The sequence below is a fragment of the Tachypleus tridentatus genome, chromosome 2 (genome assembly GCF_004210375.1).
Source record: "Tachypleus tridentatus isolate NWPU-2018 chromosome 2, ASM421037v1, whole genome shotgun sequence".
NCBI classification, from domain to species: Eukaryota; Metazoa; Arthropoda; class Merostomata; order Xiphosura; family Limulidae; genus Tachypleus; species Tachypleus tridentatus.
In genome coordinates this window covers 111,848,781-111,868,382 of record NC_134826.1, presented here as the reverse complement: position 1 = coordinate 111,868,382, position 19,602 = coordinate 111,848,781, and the positions used below count along the sequence as shown (strand labels likewise).

Here is a 19,602-nt window from a genome sequence, read left to right as displayed (position 1 = left end):
TTAAAACAACAAAAACTTCAGTAGAGCAAAAGCAATACCTTGTTAATCTGAAAACACAATATATCTTATTCAATGCAGAAAATAAAAATGCACCCATTAGAATGCTGTACATACTGAGACAACTTTTAGAGAAAGGTTTACAAACTATAAGTCTTCTTTAACCAGTTTGACAACCCCATCTATGACATGTTTTTATTGGTTTTGGTACCAGCTGTTAGAGAAGTAGAGATGGTTTGATTTGGTATGAATATTTCTCAAACTACACGAGGACTATCTGCTCTGGCCGTTCCTAATTTAGTAGTGAAAGGCTAGAGGGGAGGCAACTGATCATCACCATCTACAGCTAATTATTGGGCTACACAAATTATATGCAAAAATGAAAGCGGAGAAACTAATGATGGTGTACTAGATGACCCCTTAATCAACTGTGAGACAAACAATAAGGGGTCATCTAATACATCATCATTAGTTTCTCCGCTGTTACTTAGTGGTTAAAGGTATGTTTTCATCTTTATCCCAATGTTATGATAATGATCATTATCATTAATGACTCATTAGAGAAATCATTACTTTCCTTATATAACTGTACATGTTCGTTGTGGTTAAACCAACCCCACGTTTTCTACTTCTGTTTGTTTATTGTTAAGTGCAAAGCTACACAAGGGGCTATCTATGTATTGCCCACCGAGGGTATCAAAGTCCAATTTTTAGTATTATAAGCCCCCAGACTTATCGCGGAGCCAAAGAGGGTTTGTTCTATAGTGCTGAAGAAACGCAAAAATACCTATAAAGCAAGGAACCAACTGATTTTATTTGTTTGTAATTGAGTACAAAGCTACACCATGGACTAGCTGTGCTGTGCCCATTACAAGTATCAAGACGCAGTGTTTTAGCGGTGTGAGACTTCAAATTCGCCGCTAAGATATTGGCAGGCGGATCTCACTCACCAAGTTTATGAAGACTAATAAACAACAGTGGTAACATATCTTAATATCCAATTTATTAACGACGTTTTGACCAGTAAGAGTATATTTTCAACAGATTGTACTCCTTATAGTTGTTTAATTTTTACATGTTTCAAATTACAACAATACACTACAATACAAGAAAATACACAAGCAGTTCTAAATGATGACATTTGATTGATTTTTTATGGTTACATAATAAAGAAAATTATGATGAAATTGCCTTTTAATGGTAGTTAAATTAGTAAAAGTAAAGAGGATTACCCGCCATTCCACCAACTTGTATTAGACAGCCAAAACAGAGTCAAATACCTCCACGTGATATTCTCCCTTGTTTTAGGTTTCTAGAAGAACAAGAAATGGTAAAATCCAAGCTATAGGTGTGTTTTCTTATAGCAAAGCCACAACGGGCTATCTGCTGAGCCATCCGAGGGAAATCGAACCCCTGATTTTAGCGTTGTAAATCCGGCGGACATACTGCTGTACCAGCGGAGGGCCCAACCTATAAGACAAACAATTTTATATCACTAATAACTAATTGTCTACATATTGTTCCCCCCCCCCATGTGCCCAGGGTTACCTTATTTGTATTGTAGATAAGCAACTTTCGGCATATTTGTTTACTGAAATATTACAGCCTTTTCATGTGTTCGTTTTGCGACATAGTTAGAAATATTTGATTGTTGACTCCTTTTGTGAAGAATTGGTCACTTTGGGCACTGCCTTTTGTTTTTTACAAATATACTTAATGGTTTTCACAATCGGTCAGTAACCAACAATTTGTAAAAACATCTGTATTTAAAATGGGTTAAACAGTTACCTATTACATCTCTCACGACCAGTCTACACTGTAAATAATTATATTTTACTTAATAAAAAAATATATTCCATTAAGCAGAGAGTTTGTGTATAACTTTGTAGTAGAGCGAGTTTTTGAAGATAAACTTATCTGAAAGGATGTCTGTCTGATAACTATCACACACTAAAAACTTAGAGACATAAATGTTAAACAAGAACGCATCACTCGGAGTCAATTACTAAATTTTCAAAGTAAAAGTTAAAACGACAACTTCAGCGCCTTTTCCCCCTTCGAACATTATAAGACGACGTGTGAACATCCGCTCTGCTTTGTAGCATCTCTATTATGTTTCTGATAAATTTACTTGACGAGATATATTTAATTTTCTGTGCAAGTTATTTACACGTACAATTGTAATCCAAAAATAGTTTGATTCCTCTCTTCTTCTAAATACTTTATACTTATTTACCTTAAAGTAAAAAAAAAAGACAAAAAAAAGATGAGATTAGATTCAAATTGTACTGTAACTTATGCAGGTTAACGTAGACTCAGAATTTACTGTTATGGTATAATTGGAGATATCAAACCTGACCAACGTTTGAAGTAATTGGTCAGGTTAGGAACTACCTGACTGTTTTACACTTTCAAAACATAATTATTAATATTTACCATTGACATCTGCCTATACATTAGTGAAAATATTCAAAGATTTTCTAATGGTAGACTTTTTCTTTCGGATGCCACTGTTGATAGACTTTAAGCACAGATATCTTTGAATGGCCAGTCAAAAAAATCATATTTGACAAAAATTCTGTTGTCAGACACTATTAATTCCTTTGAGATTCAGAGAACTGACATTAGATACAAACTGCACTGGTACTTATAATGAGCAATATCAGAAAAAATAACCAGTTATAACTTAATACGCATAATTTTAGAATTTTCTACTGTTATTTAAAACAGATAACGTGAAATAAAGAATATACTCTTATTAAAGATAATTAAGATAACTACACTATACTATTCTAGCTGTAGGGTGTAGTTAGTACAAAAATCGAGAACAACGATGGTGATACGTAAATAGGAATTACACGACATACAACATTTGAACAAAAAAGCATTTTTAGCACTAAAATTCAGTTTAAATAACACTTCAAAACCTTTACTATTGACAGCTAAAACTGAGTAGATATAAAAATGTATAAAAGCACGCACGTTAGATTACAAGGAAAATAAAATCCACTGAAAATGGTTTATTTATAATTTGTCTTCTAATTATTATTATTCTCTTGCTAACCTACAATAACAACGGTTTGCCATATTGCGCTTAAACCTCTTATAAGATACTAAATAGGTATTGCGATGGTCGCAGAGTTATTGATAAGTCGATATGATTTTTCTATAATTTATATACAGTCATGTGAAAACGTTAGGACACCCTATAAAAACCTGTTTATTTTTATAACATTTTTGGATATATAGATATTTACTCTCAATTTCAACAATACCGAGAGATTATAGGAATAAAACGAAACAATTAAAACTGAAGAAAAGACTTTAAGATCTTCTGTACATGTAATTCTACAAAAATGCATATTCTAACTGAGGAAAAGTTAAGACACCCTACCCCTAATAGCTAGTGTTACCTCCTTTGGCTAAAATAACTGCAGTGAGACGCTTTTTGTAGCTATCTACCAGTTTCTGACATCGGTCTGAAGAAAGTTTGCCCTCACTCCTCAATGCAGAATTCTTTCAGCTGTGAAATGTTTGAGGAGTTTCTTGCACGTACAGCCCGTTTCAAGTCACCCAACAGCATCTCAATGGAATTAAGATCTGGGCTTTGACTCGGCCATTCCAGGACTCTCCATTTCTTAGTTTACAGCCAGTCTTTGGTGGATTTACTGGTATGTTTTGGGTCATTGTCGTGTTGCAGGGTCCAGGTCCGCTTCAGCTTTACTTTTCTTACAGATGTCTCGCATGATCCTCAAGCACCCTTTGATACACAGTAGAATTCATGGCGGATTCTATGATTTTGAGCTGTCCAGATCCTGCTGCAGCAAAGCAGCTTCAAACCATCATACTTCCACTCCATGTTTTACAGTTGTTATAAGGTTCTTTTCCTGGAATGCTGTATTTGGTTTACGTCAAACATGTCCTCTGTTCTGGTGTCCAAAGAACATTATTCCATAAGTCCTGGTCTTTGTCTACATTCTCTCTGGCAAACTTCAGTCTGGCCTTGATATTTCTCTTAGAGAGCAAAGGTTTCCTCCTTGCACACCTCCAATGCAAGTTAAACTTGTGCAGTCTCTTTCTGATTGCAGAGGCATGCACTTTCACATCAACAGTAGCCAGAGCCTGCTGTAGGTCCAGTGATGACATGTTAGGGTGTTTGGAGACCTCCTTTAGTATCTTGCAATCTTCTCTATGGGTTAACTTGCTTGGACGACCAGACCTGGGCATGTTGGCAGTTGTTTTGAAAGCCCTTTACTTGTTAACTATTTTCCAGAGAGTGAAATGGCTGATTTCAAAATATTTTGGGACCTTTTTACATCCCTTACCAGATTCATAAGCTGCTACAATTTTCTTTCCGAAGATCTCAAACAGCTCTTTTGCTCTCATCATGGTGTTCACTCTCACTTCAACAGTCAGGAGCACACCAAACTAAATGTCTGAGGTTTAAATAGGGCAAGCCTCATTCAAAATGCTGAGTAACAATCTTCTAATCATGTGCACCTGGTGTGTGAGTTGAACCATTTTAAGTGGGAATAAATGTGAGGGGTGTCCTAACTTTTTTCCTATTTTCCTTTTAAATATTGAGATTAAATATTTATATATCCAAAAATGTTACAAAAATACACAGGCTTTCACAGGGTGTCTTAATTTTTTCACACAACTGTAGCTAAAAAAACGTCGTAATTCTAGTGTAAACAATGTTGTCATTACCCCTAGAATTTAAGTACTTTACAAACTTACAAACTTATTCATTTTTATTTCTTACATTCATTTTATTTTGTAAGTACCGAAGAAAATAAATATTAGAATAGAAAATATCTTCTTATTTATTTATTTTGCTGCTACTAAAACCTGGAATATCGGATTTTTAATAAAATAACCATTTCATTTAGTTTGTCATTAACTTCTGTAGTATGTAATTCACGATATTTTCATACTTTCATATTTTTGTGCTTTATATTACTTTTGGCACAGTTAGGTCTTAAGTGGCATCATTAGCTCTAGTATTACAAATACGTAATTTCACATTTGATAATTTTAGCTTTAGTTAGGAAATAAAACAAATGGTATTTTTTTAAAATCTTTAATGATTACTATAGTATGTTAATATATACTATATTAAGGCAGGAAAAGGCAGGAATCTCGGTTTCACAAATTTCTATCGTGTTTAATTCCGAATAAACAAAATAGTCAGCAGCACCCGTTGGTCACAGTTGCAATTGGAAAGAAATGTCATGGTATAGTTAATAATAACTGTTAAGGTCGGTCATGTACACAAACTAAAACAATTAAAACATAATAAATAAAACAATTATTAGAGGGTGAAATATAGATGAGTCACTTTTACTATTAGAAACAAATATTAGTGTTGAAAGTATAATTATGATTCCATTATAACAACTTTCATATTTGGTCACAAGCCGTAAATTGTACAGTTTCATTTAAACAAATAGTGAATTTATAAATAATTTTAAAACTCAAAAACTGATTTGCTAGAATTACGTGTCACCGCCTATTATATGCACAACAGTTACGTCAAACAAATCAAAAGCGTTATTGAAGTTCAAGATGTCCTTCAGATTTTCAACAAAAAATACCCAAATGAATTGAACGAATAACATTTATGTGTGCTAGAAATTTAAATTATCAGACCATATATGGTTAAGTTATTTTGGATTTTTATATCCTCAACTATTGCATTTCTTCGTTTTTTGTTACTTACAGTATTTGAAATTCGGTGAAAAGATTTGAACCCACGACCTGCAGGTTGAAGGTTCTAATCACCATACCAAGTCCTAAAATTTTACTTAAACTACTTACTCTGAAATATTTTAACTTTGGATAAGAACTGGTGTCTACAGAACCTATCTTGAATCATATTTAGGGTATCAACCCATGGCAAACATAGGCTTTACGCTAATATAATTAAGTGATACTAAACTATTTAATACACCTTTATATACACTAGTGTTTCATTGCATACTTATTGCATCAGTTTTTATTTTCCTGATGTGCTCTAACATGCCACTTAATACAAGGTAAAATATTTTCTGTTTATGCCTCCTTTTTCTTATTTGTGAACATGTTTGGTGATGAGGATTCTAACTCACAACCTGCATATTATGAGTAGATCGCCCTACCTTGCACTAAATAAAGTATATACATTCGTTTCAAAAAGATATTCCTTATAAATAACTCATTCTCCATGTTATTCACAAAGTGTGTTCAAAGACACGCTATCAATTTGAACTCTGAACTGAACCAGTGATAAACTATCATGCATTTGCCTTAGAACTGAAGTAGTGATAATTGTAAAATCTCTTTTGTGTTAGCCGAATAAGTGTAACGTAAACATACACTGATGAAATGGCGAGATAATTGAAAGTTAAAAACCTATCGAAGCACTATTAACATTTTATGGTTGTACAATTGTATTGAAGATTTTACTTGATATACAGAGAAGTGAAACAATTAATCGTATTTTGATATGAAAGAATTTCATGCACTAATGCAGCAGTGTGTCGCCGCTAACATTAGCCGTGACATTACAGGCGAAGTGTTTAGTACCTATATATTTGATTCATGTGGAATTCCTGATCATGAAACAAGTTCAATGCCGCAACAAGTAAGCTTATGGCTGGAAGTACGTTGCAGTCTTGCAGGGGAAAGGTATTTGTAAGCCAAAATCTTTAAACGATGTAGAGGAAAAGATAAATCATTTCTAAGAGATACTCCAAAGTTTTCCACGCAAGTGGAAAAACTCGCACAACACAGTATTTAGGACAACAACTGGCCTCAAGATCATAACCGAAGCAAGGTTGGAACAATGGTTCCATCTGTAAAGTGAGGTTATGTTTACGAAGTAAAATCTTTCAAACCGAAACGTCATTATGATAAAACTATGAGAATACTTAGTAAGGTTAATACAAGGGTCTAAAGCTCTCATCCAATACTTTCAATTTTCCAGCAACACATCGAAACTAACAGCTGCTCGTGTGAAAAGTGTCCGACAAAGCTAGAATCCTATTAATTCACCCCGACAGGCCAGTTGTCATGCAAATACTCGATACAGCTCCTTTGGTATCTTTGGTCTGCTTAAATATGGTCTTAGTAACAAACGTTACATACAGTGAATGGTTTGTGGAAAGCTTGTCAATAGAGTGATCTGAGGTTTGATTCCGCTGTCCTTCGCAAAAGCTTGTGTTGATGAAACTTTCAGTACTGAGCAATAATGCGTAGTCACGGTTATCAGAGTGAAAGCGATCAAAGGTACCTATAACATCGTTCTTAGATACTACTATTGACTTCATAATGAGATCTTACTGAAACATAATGTTTTTTTAATTTTATAGCTCATGTAATGCATAACTTTAAAAAAAAGAACTTTGTTCTTTTTTGTCTTAGACTACTATTCAATTACAAAAACAAATGTGTAGGATTCATTATAATAAGTGCTACTTATGTTTTCGTAAAGCAACTACAATAATATAATAGATGTGTTTAGATAAAATAACAATAATTTATTGTATTTGTGTAAAATATTACTTTTAAGATCTTGGAATAAATATAATCGAGATGCGGAACCTTGAAGATATGAGGAGATATAAGTTTAGACTATCCTACACGTATGTTAATGGTCGATAGGTAACTTCACGTTAAATGGTTTTTCAAAGACTTTGTTCATCTGGTGCCCTTATACACAAAGTTTCAAGCTTCTGCTCTACATATTCACTGAACTTATAAGGCACTTAATAAGCTATTCATATTACTTAGGTAACGACAAACGTTTAGGAGGTGATGCAAGTAGTCGACACAGACACAAAAGTGTTGACATAACTGCCATGTAACTTTATGTATGTTAATGCAATCTAAACTTTTATTCATGTGTAGTTCCACTAGTTGACATAAGTGCCATGTAGCTTTACGTATGTTAATATAATCTAAACCTCGCTTCATATGTAGTTCCACTAGTTGACATATTACAAAGTGCCATGTAGCTCTAAATGTATTAATGTAATCAAAAAGTCAATTCACGTGCAGTTCCCCTAGTGTTGACGTATTACTGAGAGTCATGTAACTCTTTATACATTAATGTCATCAAGAAGTTGATTTTTAACGAAAGGCAAGTGCTAGAGATGTTTTTAGTCTCAGCTTATAAAAATATGAAAAAAAAATTAAGTCTTTCGATTGTTTGAGTTTCAATGTCGTGTGTTAGAGATGATAACCAAATGTGTCGTAAAAATGACGAAATTATTAACGTTCGTTTAGCTGCAAATGCTCACGTATATAATGAGCAAAAACATTTCTTTTTATAGTTCGCAATAATTGTAATGAACCATATTTGCAATGCTCACAGTGGCTCAGTAGTAAATCTGAAGTCTTATAACGCTAAAACCCTGGTTTATATACCTGTACACAGTAAAAATAACCCATTGTGTAGTTTTGCGGTTGACAACAAACAAACAATCTGTAAAGCATGAAACTTCGGATCACGAACCTACTGTGTTTAAACAGCTTAATATTTACGTATTATAAGTTTTGTTACTCAGCCTGTTAAGTTGATCTGAGCTTCTAAAATCAAATATCGATCATGATCGATGTTTGATAACGCTGACGTATTGAAATAAACGTAACACTTCATAATGAAATGTATTACTCTCAGAGAATGGGTAACTTTATTACAGCACATATCGTTAACATCATTTTAATTAACTCTGACGGAAAGATTAAGAGCTTAGCATCATCTCTATTGTAGTGGAAATGTTTAAGACGCTAAATTCTACATAGGCATAAAAGAGATATTAAGTTGTTAAGATATACTTGATTATATAAGATTTATTGTGGTAGCGAGATTCTAGATAGTTCAGATGCATCTGCTTCGGGTTAAAAATTAAATTATTAGGGTATACCTTATTCCGTTAATAAGGTTATAGAGTGTTGATATATATACGTATATTTGATAACAGAGACGTATTAAGCAGTTAAGATATAGTTGGTTCTTTTTGACAGATTAAATGATTGTGGTTAAAGGATAAGTTAGACGTATTTGCTGTTAATAAAATTATAAATGTTTGAGTTACTCTATCCTATCTTTCCTTTTGTCAGAAGGATGAAAGAAAACTAGAATGATGATTATACATAAATACTACACCAAATCATAGTTGTGAATAAGATCAAATCGACGTGATTTTTTTCCCGAACCACCTTGTATAGATAACCCTGATTTTTGTTTATTTGTTGAATTCTGTGCTAAGCTACCAGGCGACTATCAGTCCTACCCATCCCTAATTTTAAAGTGATAAAACAGAAAGATGACAGCTAATTAACATCACCCACAGCCAACTTTGGTCTACTCTTTACTGATGAATAGTGAAACTGGCCGTCACATTATAACGCATCCTCCACTGACAGGGTGAGCAATGTTTAGTAACGAGATTCGAACTCACGACCACAAATTATGATACAAGTGTCTCAACAACCAGGCCATGCCAGACCCGATCCCAACAAACTTCTTAAAATCTCTAATGGCCCTACATGGCCAGGTGGTTAAGGCACTCGACTCGTAATCCAACGGTCGCGGGTTTGAATCCTCATCACACCAAACATGCTCGCTCTTTCAGCCGTGGGGGCGTTATAATGTCACGGCCAATCCCACTATTCATTGATAAAAGAGTAGCCCAAGAGCTGGCGGTGGAAGGTGATGACTAGTTGTTTTCCCTCTACTTTTACATTGCTAAATTAGGGACGGCTAGCGCAGATAGCCCTCGTGTAGCTTTACGCGAAATTCAAAACGAACCAAACCAAACATTTCTAATATTATTACCAGTTTTGTTATTTTTACTCACTTTTATTTCGGTTTTCCTGGTCTTGATCTAGACGTGTTAATTACATTGCTTTACTTAACAAAATAAATGGAAAATGCATGTTATATACCATATTGAAACTGAAGCATCTTAATGAAAATATACTGTTTACACTTGTATTCAATTTGCATTACTGTTTGCTGATATAAACGAGTGAGAAAATTAAAGTATCACTTTCTGCGAGCTAGAACGGTGATTTAAATAATTGTTAATAAGTAAAATTCCTAATGAAAGTTTATATGTCAGAAAGGAAAAAGATAACCGAGAGTAGATATCAACAACTACTACATTAAAATCTTTCTACGTCAAAGTAAAGCAGCACTAAAGCAATTTAATGTGTCAAAGCTAAAATAAATAGTAAACTGAGATCGATTTTTTGGCCCACCAAAAACAAGAGTCTCAATCAGAAAGGATATAACAAATAAAGATATATTTAATTTGAAGTACATTCTGAACTGCATAAATATACTAGTCATCAAGAAGACGCTTAATATTTATCTCAGGACTTGAAAAATGAACCCATTCGAAAAACGAAAAGAATAAGAAAATAAATAACCTCAAAAATGAATTTGAAATCTGAAAAAGAATACATGGATAAGGAAAGTCATTTTCCAATAACAAACATTACTTCAAAATACAGTTAAAAAATAAATAAACTAGTGGATAAACGGTGCAACAACATTGTGACTATGGTAATGCATTCTAGAAATTGGACAAAATTATTAATAAGGATACATCATCAGATTTAGTCGGAAAACCATCTACTTATAAGCAGATGTCAGTTGTTCAGCCGACAATGTCCTACAACCAATTTACCCTCTGCCATCAGTTAGGAAAACACAGGTTTACCTAATAAAACGGAATAAAAGAAATTACTCAGTCAGAATAAGGTTTGAAAGAATATTTAAAAAGTCATTAAATGCAGATTGATAAGATTTATAAGAAAAGATTACATCCTGGAGTTGATATTTCAGTCTACTGAATATATAAGTTATACAATTAACAAAGAAACAACAACTGAATCATAATTCGTAAGCAGGATAGATTAAGCCAAGAGTACTAATTACAAACACTGGATAAGTGTAACTGGGTAAAACATAACTATACATAAACATGGGAGAAAATACAATGCGCTGCAGATATAGAGGACACTTGGAAGAACTTTAAATGTTATAATTGATGTTACTAAACCAAATTTTGCTCATAAAGTGGACAAACCTTATAGGCGTAGGAATAAGTAAATTGTAGTTACGTTATTGGACATACTTATATAGAAATTAGGAAATAATCCAAAAATCTTCAGAATTTATAACAAAATATTAGTTATTATTTAAGAACAGTGTCTGTGGAAATGAAACTTGAAATAACTTTAAATGTTATAATTGATGTTACTAAACCGAATTTTGATTATATAATAAATTGATCTTATATACAATTTCCATTACGAACTCTTCATTAAATCTAATAAATCAATAGATAGATAAAAACTTTTCACTTGCCATTACAGTTAATATAATTACTATTTTGGCTCCGTTTTACTGCAGAATAAAGTTTAAGAACTTTAAATAATTACTTACCTGTAATGGAGACTTTGTTTGTGACTGGGATTATATAGAAATCAAAACAACATCAGTTCTGTTGTGGCGAAGTTGGAACCATAGGATATGTAAGTAGGCGGGGCTAATAAAAGAGCTTCAATGCTCTCCCAGCCCCTCGCTTTCACGTGACACTTTGGTAGCCTTATTGGTTGATGAAATAATATATCCTGTTCAGTTGACTTTAATGTGAACAGGACAGTTCCTAATTGGTGACTGTGTCCAGTGCTAAACAGGGAACATCTTTTGTAAACAGGTTTACTCTAAAAACAGGCGTACGAGGTTTTGCTTCTGTTTAAATTTCTAGTTTAGCTCTTGTCAGTGTTTAATTCTATAATATATATTAGGCTATTACCCAGCTAGTTATGTGACGAAGGGTGGGTCTCAGTGTTTGGCCTGTGATATGCAACAACACAACATAATGGATACTTTGCACCGCACTACTACTTTCATGACGCAAACAACTGGCCACTTATTGACTGACAAAGACAACGGTGAAGGTACCGATTACGAAGATGACCTGTCGGTTCACGTCGATTCGGACGATCCTGAATTGGTCGTCAGCACAAACTACCACATGAGTCGTCAACTACAAGAAAATTGCATGGATATGATAAATTCCAATGACAAAGTAAAAAGTCCTAAATCGTACAGTAGTGAGGAAATGACTCTAAAACAAGAGACGAGCAACCAGGAAAGGTCGAAATCCTGCTTGGTTAAGCCACCATATTCATACATCGCACTCATCACGATGGCTATCCTACAATCGCCCGAAAAGAAACTGACTCTCAGCGGAATCTGTGAGTTTATCAAAAACAAGTTTCCGTTTTATCGCGAAAAGTACCCACTGTGGCAGAACAGTATTCGCCACAATTTATCTTTAAATGACTGTTTTATAAAAATTCCTCGAGAACCGGGTAATCCAGGAAAGGGAAATTACTGGACACTGGATCCTGCCAGTAAAGACATGTTCGATAATGGAAGCTTCCTCCGTCGACGGAAAAGGTACAAGCGCTACCAGCCCGATTTTCTCAAGGACCCGTGTGCATTTATGTCCTCAGTGGAACCGTTTCGGCATCATCCGAACATCATCCATCCTACCATAACTCCGGCGACCCTCACTAGTCAGTATCCATATCTTTCGCCTCTGCAGCAGGCTGTGCCTCTCCTAACGGCACGGGATTACTCTCTGGAGTCCCTAAATCCGATTAGCTTGAGTTTACTGCCCAACCTGAGAGCCCCTACTGTGATTTCAGCCTCCTTCCCTCTAAAAGTTCCAACAACTTCATCTAGTGCCATCATTGCAAATGATGTAACTGGCTGCTTCTCTAACAACGGAAAGATCAACAACTTCACCATAGAAAGCATTATTGGACCCAAACAAAATATCCTAAAATGGAATGAACCGCCAATAAGGTCAATAGATAATTTATTTATTCCACGATTGAGTAGTTCTTGCCATTGCCCCTCAGCCAGGCTGGATTTAACTAAAATTCGTCATATGCCTTCTTGTGTAAACTCGCACGTTTTTTCAACACTGTCGTTATGGCCTCGGTGACTCGAGTTGATTTTCTTTATTTTCTAATTTCATATATATAAATTTTGTTATCATGCAGATATATTTGTAGGTAACAGTTATTACATATACTAAAAGTGATTTCTGGTTTATCCCCTCGTTCGTCTCAAACTACGTACTAAGGATATATATGCAAGTTCATATATTAAAGCCATGATTGTTATTCTATCAATAATCTACGACTACAGAATTTCATCAAACTGTTGTTGTTGTATTAATCACCGTGACTACACCTGGTCATCTCCCAAGACGTCATTTACTGAGAACATACTTTTATGTAGACGGGTCGTAGACGTCGTGAATACAAACTAACACTACTACATACGTACCATTGAGATGTGCCTCTTTTACATTATTTTATCAGAATATTCAAGTTCCTATTCCTAAAAATTGGCTATAAGACAGGCAAGTGATCTTGGTTTTATAGGGCAGTTTATATTATGTTTTGAAAGTTAGTTATACATGAACTATAGTCTGCTAGCTAGTTGTAAAAGTAATGTATAATATATACGTACGTTATGTGTAGTTTAAAGAAACGTTATTTGTGAATGTTGTCTCTTACCGGTTGTGTCAGTCTGTGTAAGAAATGAATATGATAGCGTAAAATGTAAAGTACAAAGTATTCGCCTATAACACAATTATGTAAGTATCTCGGTCTGAAATTTGTTTTTTTCTTTTAATTATGTGTTGTCTAGCCAATCTAAATTAAACGTTCGACTGTTAACTGAAAATTGTTGTGGTAAGAGCCTCGCAGCAAAAATATACTTGGTATATCTTGAATCTGTAATGTACTTTATACATCTTGGACCTGTAACACACTTTAAATATCTTGTACCTGTAATACACTTTCTTTATCTTAGACCTGTAATATGCTTTATTTATCTTGGACCAGTGATATATTTTATTTATCTTGGACCTGTAACACATCTTATACACCTTGGACCTGCAAAACAATTCATGTATCTCTGACTTGTAAACACACTTTATGTATCTTAGACGTGATACATTCTGTATACCTTAGATTTGCAATATGCTTTATATATCATAGACCTGTAATATACTTTATATATCTTATACCTGTGACACACTTTGAGTATCTTGGACCTGTAATATACTTTATGTATCTCAGATATGTAATTTACTTTATATTTTTAGACTTCTAATACAAATTACATATCTTGGACCTATATACATACATTGGATCTGTTTATAATTCATAAATGAAATCACCAACACGTCCGAAATGTTCTGTTGAATCAAATAAGTACATATTCACGCAACTTCCCTTATTATTTTCTTACAACATATCTATATTGTAAATAATATTTTATTAGAAATAAGTTCAACGACTTTTGTAATTATTTTGACAATCTACTTTTAAGTATCATTGCTTACGACTAAACGTATAGAAATCGCTAGGTGTAGTTTTTCCGATGTAAACAGTATGATTTAGTAAAAATCAAGACACACAGTGTGAGATAACAACATCAAACGTATAATATTCATCATGAAATTAATAATTTTGGAACACCCTTTAGTTCAATAAGATAAATGGTAAATCGTTCACGTAACTTGGAACATAAAATAGGTTGAGTCTTTAAAACATGTGTAAAGTTTATTGACTAATTACATTAAAAAGGAAAGTGGAAAGACGGTATCAAGTTTAGCACAGAAAAAGAAATAGCCCTGCGAAGTGTGTTTCAATATAAATTATGCAAGGATTTTCAAAGGTAATACATAACTCAACAAACGCTTAGTCTCTTGTTTGAACGTAAACGTAGCAAAAAATGTATTTAACAAGCAAGAGACAAGGACTTTATTTCACTTTTTAGTTTAAAAAGAAACGAGCAAAAACGCTTGCTTGGATTTCAACATAATCAAGAAAATGTCTTACATGTGTAAACATAAACTATGAATCATCTTATTGCATTTATAACTTCCCAGACAAAGGTGTTTCATTACAAACTCTACTAATATTCAAACAAACGTGTTAGTTTCGAAAGAAAATCCAGATAAAAACTTCAGGTATAAAATGTGTGTGGTATTGAAACAAATGCTAGAAACACTCAATCAACTTTGCCGCTTTCAACAACACTAAGTACAAACTATTTTATTTATAGATTTTAATATTATAAACGTAATAGACTTTCACTTGTACCTAAGTACAAACATAAACTGGATAGAAACCCTACCTGAAATGTACATTTTACTAGAAACTGCATAGACACTGTCTCAGGTACAATTTTAATATACTTTATCATATGAGAAAATTGTGAAACAAATAGCGAAGTAATTTGAATCTAATGTGTAAAATTTCAGTACACATTGCACAAAGAATCGATTGGAAAATATGATTTTAATACACATGTGGAAGTTTCGAAATAATCAAGTGAGGTTGCGAGTGAAACATGTCAAGCTCGCTGCTTTTGGTCTTTATAGATGCCAAAGAGCTGGACAAAAATACCAGTTATAATAATTATTTTTCAATTATTAAAAAAATGTAAAACTAACTCAAAATATTAGTTTTAAAGGTTTAGAGTTTGTTTCAATACAAAACAACTTATATACTTGTAAAACAACCTAATGATCGAAAACAGTTATAAATAGTTGATTTATAGGGATGGTCATAACATAAATACGTTTTTGACCATAGTTTTCCAGTATTTGTAGTAATTAAAATCGAATTAGGTATTCAATGCTGTTACAGGAAGTTTGTGTTTAATTGCAGCGTAATTTGAGTTGACAAATAATATAAAATCAGAATTGAAATAACCAGGTGAAGATTTTTTACTTATACATGAATATATCCTATTTATCGAAGTAATTGTTCACTGCTAGTGAAATTGAGAGCAATAAAAATTATGGTTTTAAATATCTGATATAACGCTTATAAATTCCTTTTATCAACGAAGATATTATTGTGGGTATTACGACGTCACTTAAATATCGTGACTGTATATATCGCTTTCTTGACAGATCAGCTTCGGAAACTCTTTCGGTGATTTTATTTCACAGATAAAGTATACACACACATACATATATATATATAAACAAATCAATTTCTTTATCCGTTATTTGGAGGGTTTCCATTCATACTAAGTGCTATTTGATAAGTAAAACGTTACACATTACATTTGTAAACAAAAAAAAAACTTCTTTTGATCTCCCGTTTTTCCATTTGTGCGGGAGTAAAAAGCAGCAATCAATTTATGTGTAACAATAATTACGTAGCCCTAAGAAAATCAGCAACCTTTAGCAACATAAAATATACCTATAAAAAGACAAAGCTTTTATTTTCTTCTAGACTTGTTTATTCATGTAAATATTACTTATATGATATGTGTTAATACAGATTTTATTCCTTCAGGCAACAGTGTTACAATTCTACAATTCCTATATATAATACATTTTATTCTCAATGAAGTTTTATTCTGAATTTCTGGTAAAGCTACTAAGGCTGTGTACCACCGTCCTTTAATTCTGAGCTACTGAACAGAAGGAATGTAATCAATCAACAACACCATATCACCCCAATCTATGCTAAGTGATTGACTGTCACTTTCATAACGCTAGTATTTCTTAAAGTGCAGGCAATATTTTGTGCTGGCTCTGCATGGCCAGATTGTTGATGCGCTCGACTTGTAAGTTGAAGGTCGCGGGTTCGAAACACGGTCGCACCAAACATGCTCGCCCTTTCAGCCGTGGTGGCTTTATAATGTGATGGTCAATCTCACTATTCTTTGGTAAAATAGTAGCCCATATACTCTAGTTGGCGGTGGGTGGTGATGACTAGCTGCCTTCCTTCAAGTCTTACACTGCTAAATTATGGACGGCTAGCGGAGATAGCCCTCGTGTAGCTTTGCGCGAAATTCAAAAATAAGCAAAATATTTTATGCCAAAGCATGAATTCGAATCCAGCCAGATTTACAATCCTTTTGAAGAATGGTTTCTATATACCCTTGGGTGTGTCTTGTTTTGCAAAATTATTTCAGCTATAATTATCGACATTTGGTGTTTCACCAAAGATTATACGTTTTATAATAATTTCAAGTTCGTTTAGGACTACAAATGTGTAGAAACATTTCTTGTTGTTATTTTTTAAAATCCTTTAAGTTAACCCATTTTGGCGTATCATAGCCCTGCAGCGTAGATTTCATTGCAAAAAAGATTTCTCATAAGGTTCTCATTACATGTTTCAATAGTCTAATCACAAACAGCTTAATAAGTGCTGCGTATGTTGAACCGCCGTCTGTGACTTCGTATGGAACAGTATTAATACCTATTTCATTTTCTAGCTACTTGTGGTGCACGACGGTTGATTGAAAATTTGTTGTGGAAGAAACCTTTATATACATGAATTTTGTTGCTTTTGCAGACTTAAATCCTTCTTGATTGTGTTACATACTGTTAACTGAAGCAGGTAGACGATTACTTTTGTGTTTGTGAATCTTTACCTGTTACTAAGGTTGGAGTACAACTTACCGGATAATCGTGATGCTACAATTTGATTAACAGCTATTTGTTTTCCAAAGTCATTGGTTAAGTCTCTATTTAAAATTCTAAATCCTCAATCTGAACACAGCTTTATGATCTAAAATTCCAGATGTATTAATATTTTCTGTCGGAAAGGGTTGTTACGTACCCTTCTCAAACGCAATAAATTTTCCATGAAATCATACTATCTACGAAACATTAAACAACGTCAAAATGTAGTTCTGATAGATTCAATCTCAATGCGACTTTATAACACATGTATTTAGCCCGTAGCTTGCTAATTTGTTTATTAAAATAATTTTAATATAACGCACTGTAAGATAGAAGGGTTCTACATTTAGAACAAAAAGAAAGACGTTCATTGAAATCGTACTCCAATCACACTCTTTCTTCTCACAGTAATATATACATTCACTGAACGTGTGGCTATGCCTTTTTAATTAGGCCTTAAAACTGTACAGGTTTGGCTCTGTGACTCCAGGATATCATCCTCAAATTTCAGCTATTCTCAAGAAAAATATACAGTGATTGTGATATACAATAAACGTTAACTCTGACATACATTTAACACCTTAATGTTTAACAAAGCATTTGTTGATAACACCATGACACACCAAACGAGTTAATTCTCAATAGAACAAGATAAAAGTTGGAGCTAGAAATAAGATACCGAATAAGAGTTAATCGTGGTACGTTTCGTTAATTAATGAGATGGTATTTTTCGCCTCCACTAACCATATATATATATATATATGTTATAAAGATATAGTATTAGTTTACTTAACTGTTTTCGGAAACCAATATCCGGAAAATATTATATTAAAAGGCCACAGCTAAACATTTGAGTCAGTAACAAGAAATTAAACATCTCGTTAATTATATGCTCATGTCCATCAAACAGTAAGAATTTGTTAAAACGCAATAAGATGAAAAAGAGCTAAGAAAAAACTGTTATCACATATCGTTCTATATACTGTACAAGACAATTAAAAACTATTAGCTTAAAAAGAGAACAGGGATCGTCAAAAAAGTAAAGAAACAAAGTTGAACCAAAACTACAACAAGAATTGTAAAATAAAAGCAAGCAAACTAGGTTGGAAATAACGTGCATATTATTTTTTTAAGCTACAAGTCTCTATTTTGACTCTAAACCTAGAGTACTTATGAACTGTGGTGGGATCAAAATAAGGAATTGTAACTTGAGAATATAATGGAGACACTTTTTACAGCCTAGTTTGTTTACATTTTTGTTTATTTATTCTTGTTTCTAAGCTAAGAATAAAAAAACAGCAGAATAGTTTTAAATTAATCAATAAAAACTGACAGTTGTGGAAGTGGCAGCAAAAGGCTGATAAACAGAAACGAAAATTTAAAACTGTTGTTTCAGTGTTCAACAGTTTTAATTAGATATAGCGTCGTCTCTGAGTTAACAAACAAATATTGATGCTTATTATACATTTACAGTTCAACTCACAGAAATGTACTTTACAAGCAAGCAAAACAGGTAGCTAGCTATAAGATTAAGGTTTCAAAATTAACCAAAAGAGAAATCATCACTTAACGCATTTGCGATTCCAAGCTTAACATAAAAACAACAGAAACCAGTAATTATGACAGCCTGGCATTTCAATTGACCAAAAGAAACCAGCAATTACAAAAGTAGTATTCAAACTTACTTATTATAAATGGTCACAACATACTGTTCATAGTACCCTGCCCGTCGATAAAGGACGTTTTAGGGTTTTGTAAAAATCACCAGACGAATGTATTCGTCTAATTACGTCAAATGACCAAATATTTGACTTTAAACGCCGAGAGGAGATGAAGCACTCGAAACCAAAAAGCTTAAGGACTTTGATAAAAAAATTCTATCCCAAAGTTTAAACCTAAAAATAATTTCAAGTATCATCACTGTTTAAGACTAATGGCATTATGTTTGAGAGAAAGAAATAAAAAGTTAAAAGATATTTCGTCCAAAAAAGCAACAATAAAACTGAAAATTTCACAAAAACCTAATATAACATAAGAATTATAATCAATAACTTTAATTTAGATATTTTTGAAATTTGATAAAAAC

The 19,602-nt window shown here is 33.2% G+C and overlaps 1 protein-coding gene and 1 long non-coding RNA gene across 2 annotated transcripts in view; both read left to right on the top strand.

Moving 5' to 3' along the window:
- Positions 1 to 19,602, top strand: part of LOC143244852 (uncharacterized) — a 36,349-nt gene that overhangs the window by 11,362 nt on the left and 5,385 nt on the right. The gene's annotated exons all lie outside the window — the stretch shown is intronic.
- LOC143244851 (forkhead box protein D3-A-like) lies at positions 11,634 to 13,890 on the top strand. Its single transcript, XM_076490263.1, has one exon. It carries the CDS (start codon positions 11,859 to 11,861, stop codon positions 13,011 to 13,013), a length of 1,155 nt encoding a protein of 384 aa, XP_076346378.1. The 5' UTR covers positions 11,634 to 11,858; the 3' UTR covers positions 13,014 to 13,890.

Bases quoted from the DNA above. Each gene is read 5' to 3' on its own strand.
- LOC143244851 (XM_076490263.1), top strand. From the start codon at position 11,859: ATGCAACAACACAACATAATGGATACTTTGCACCGCACTACTACTTTC.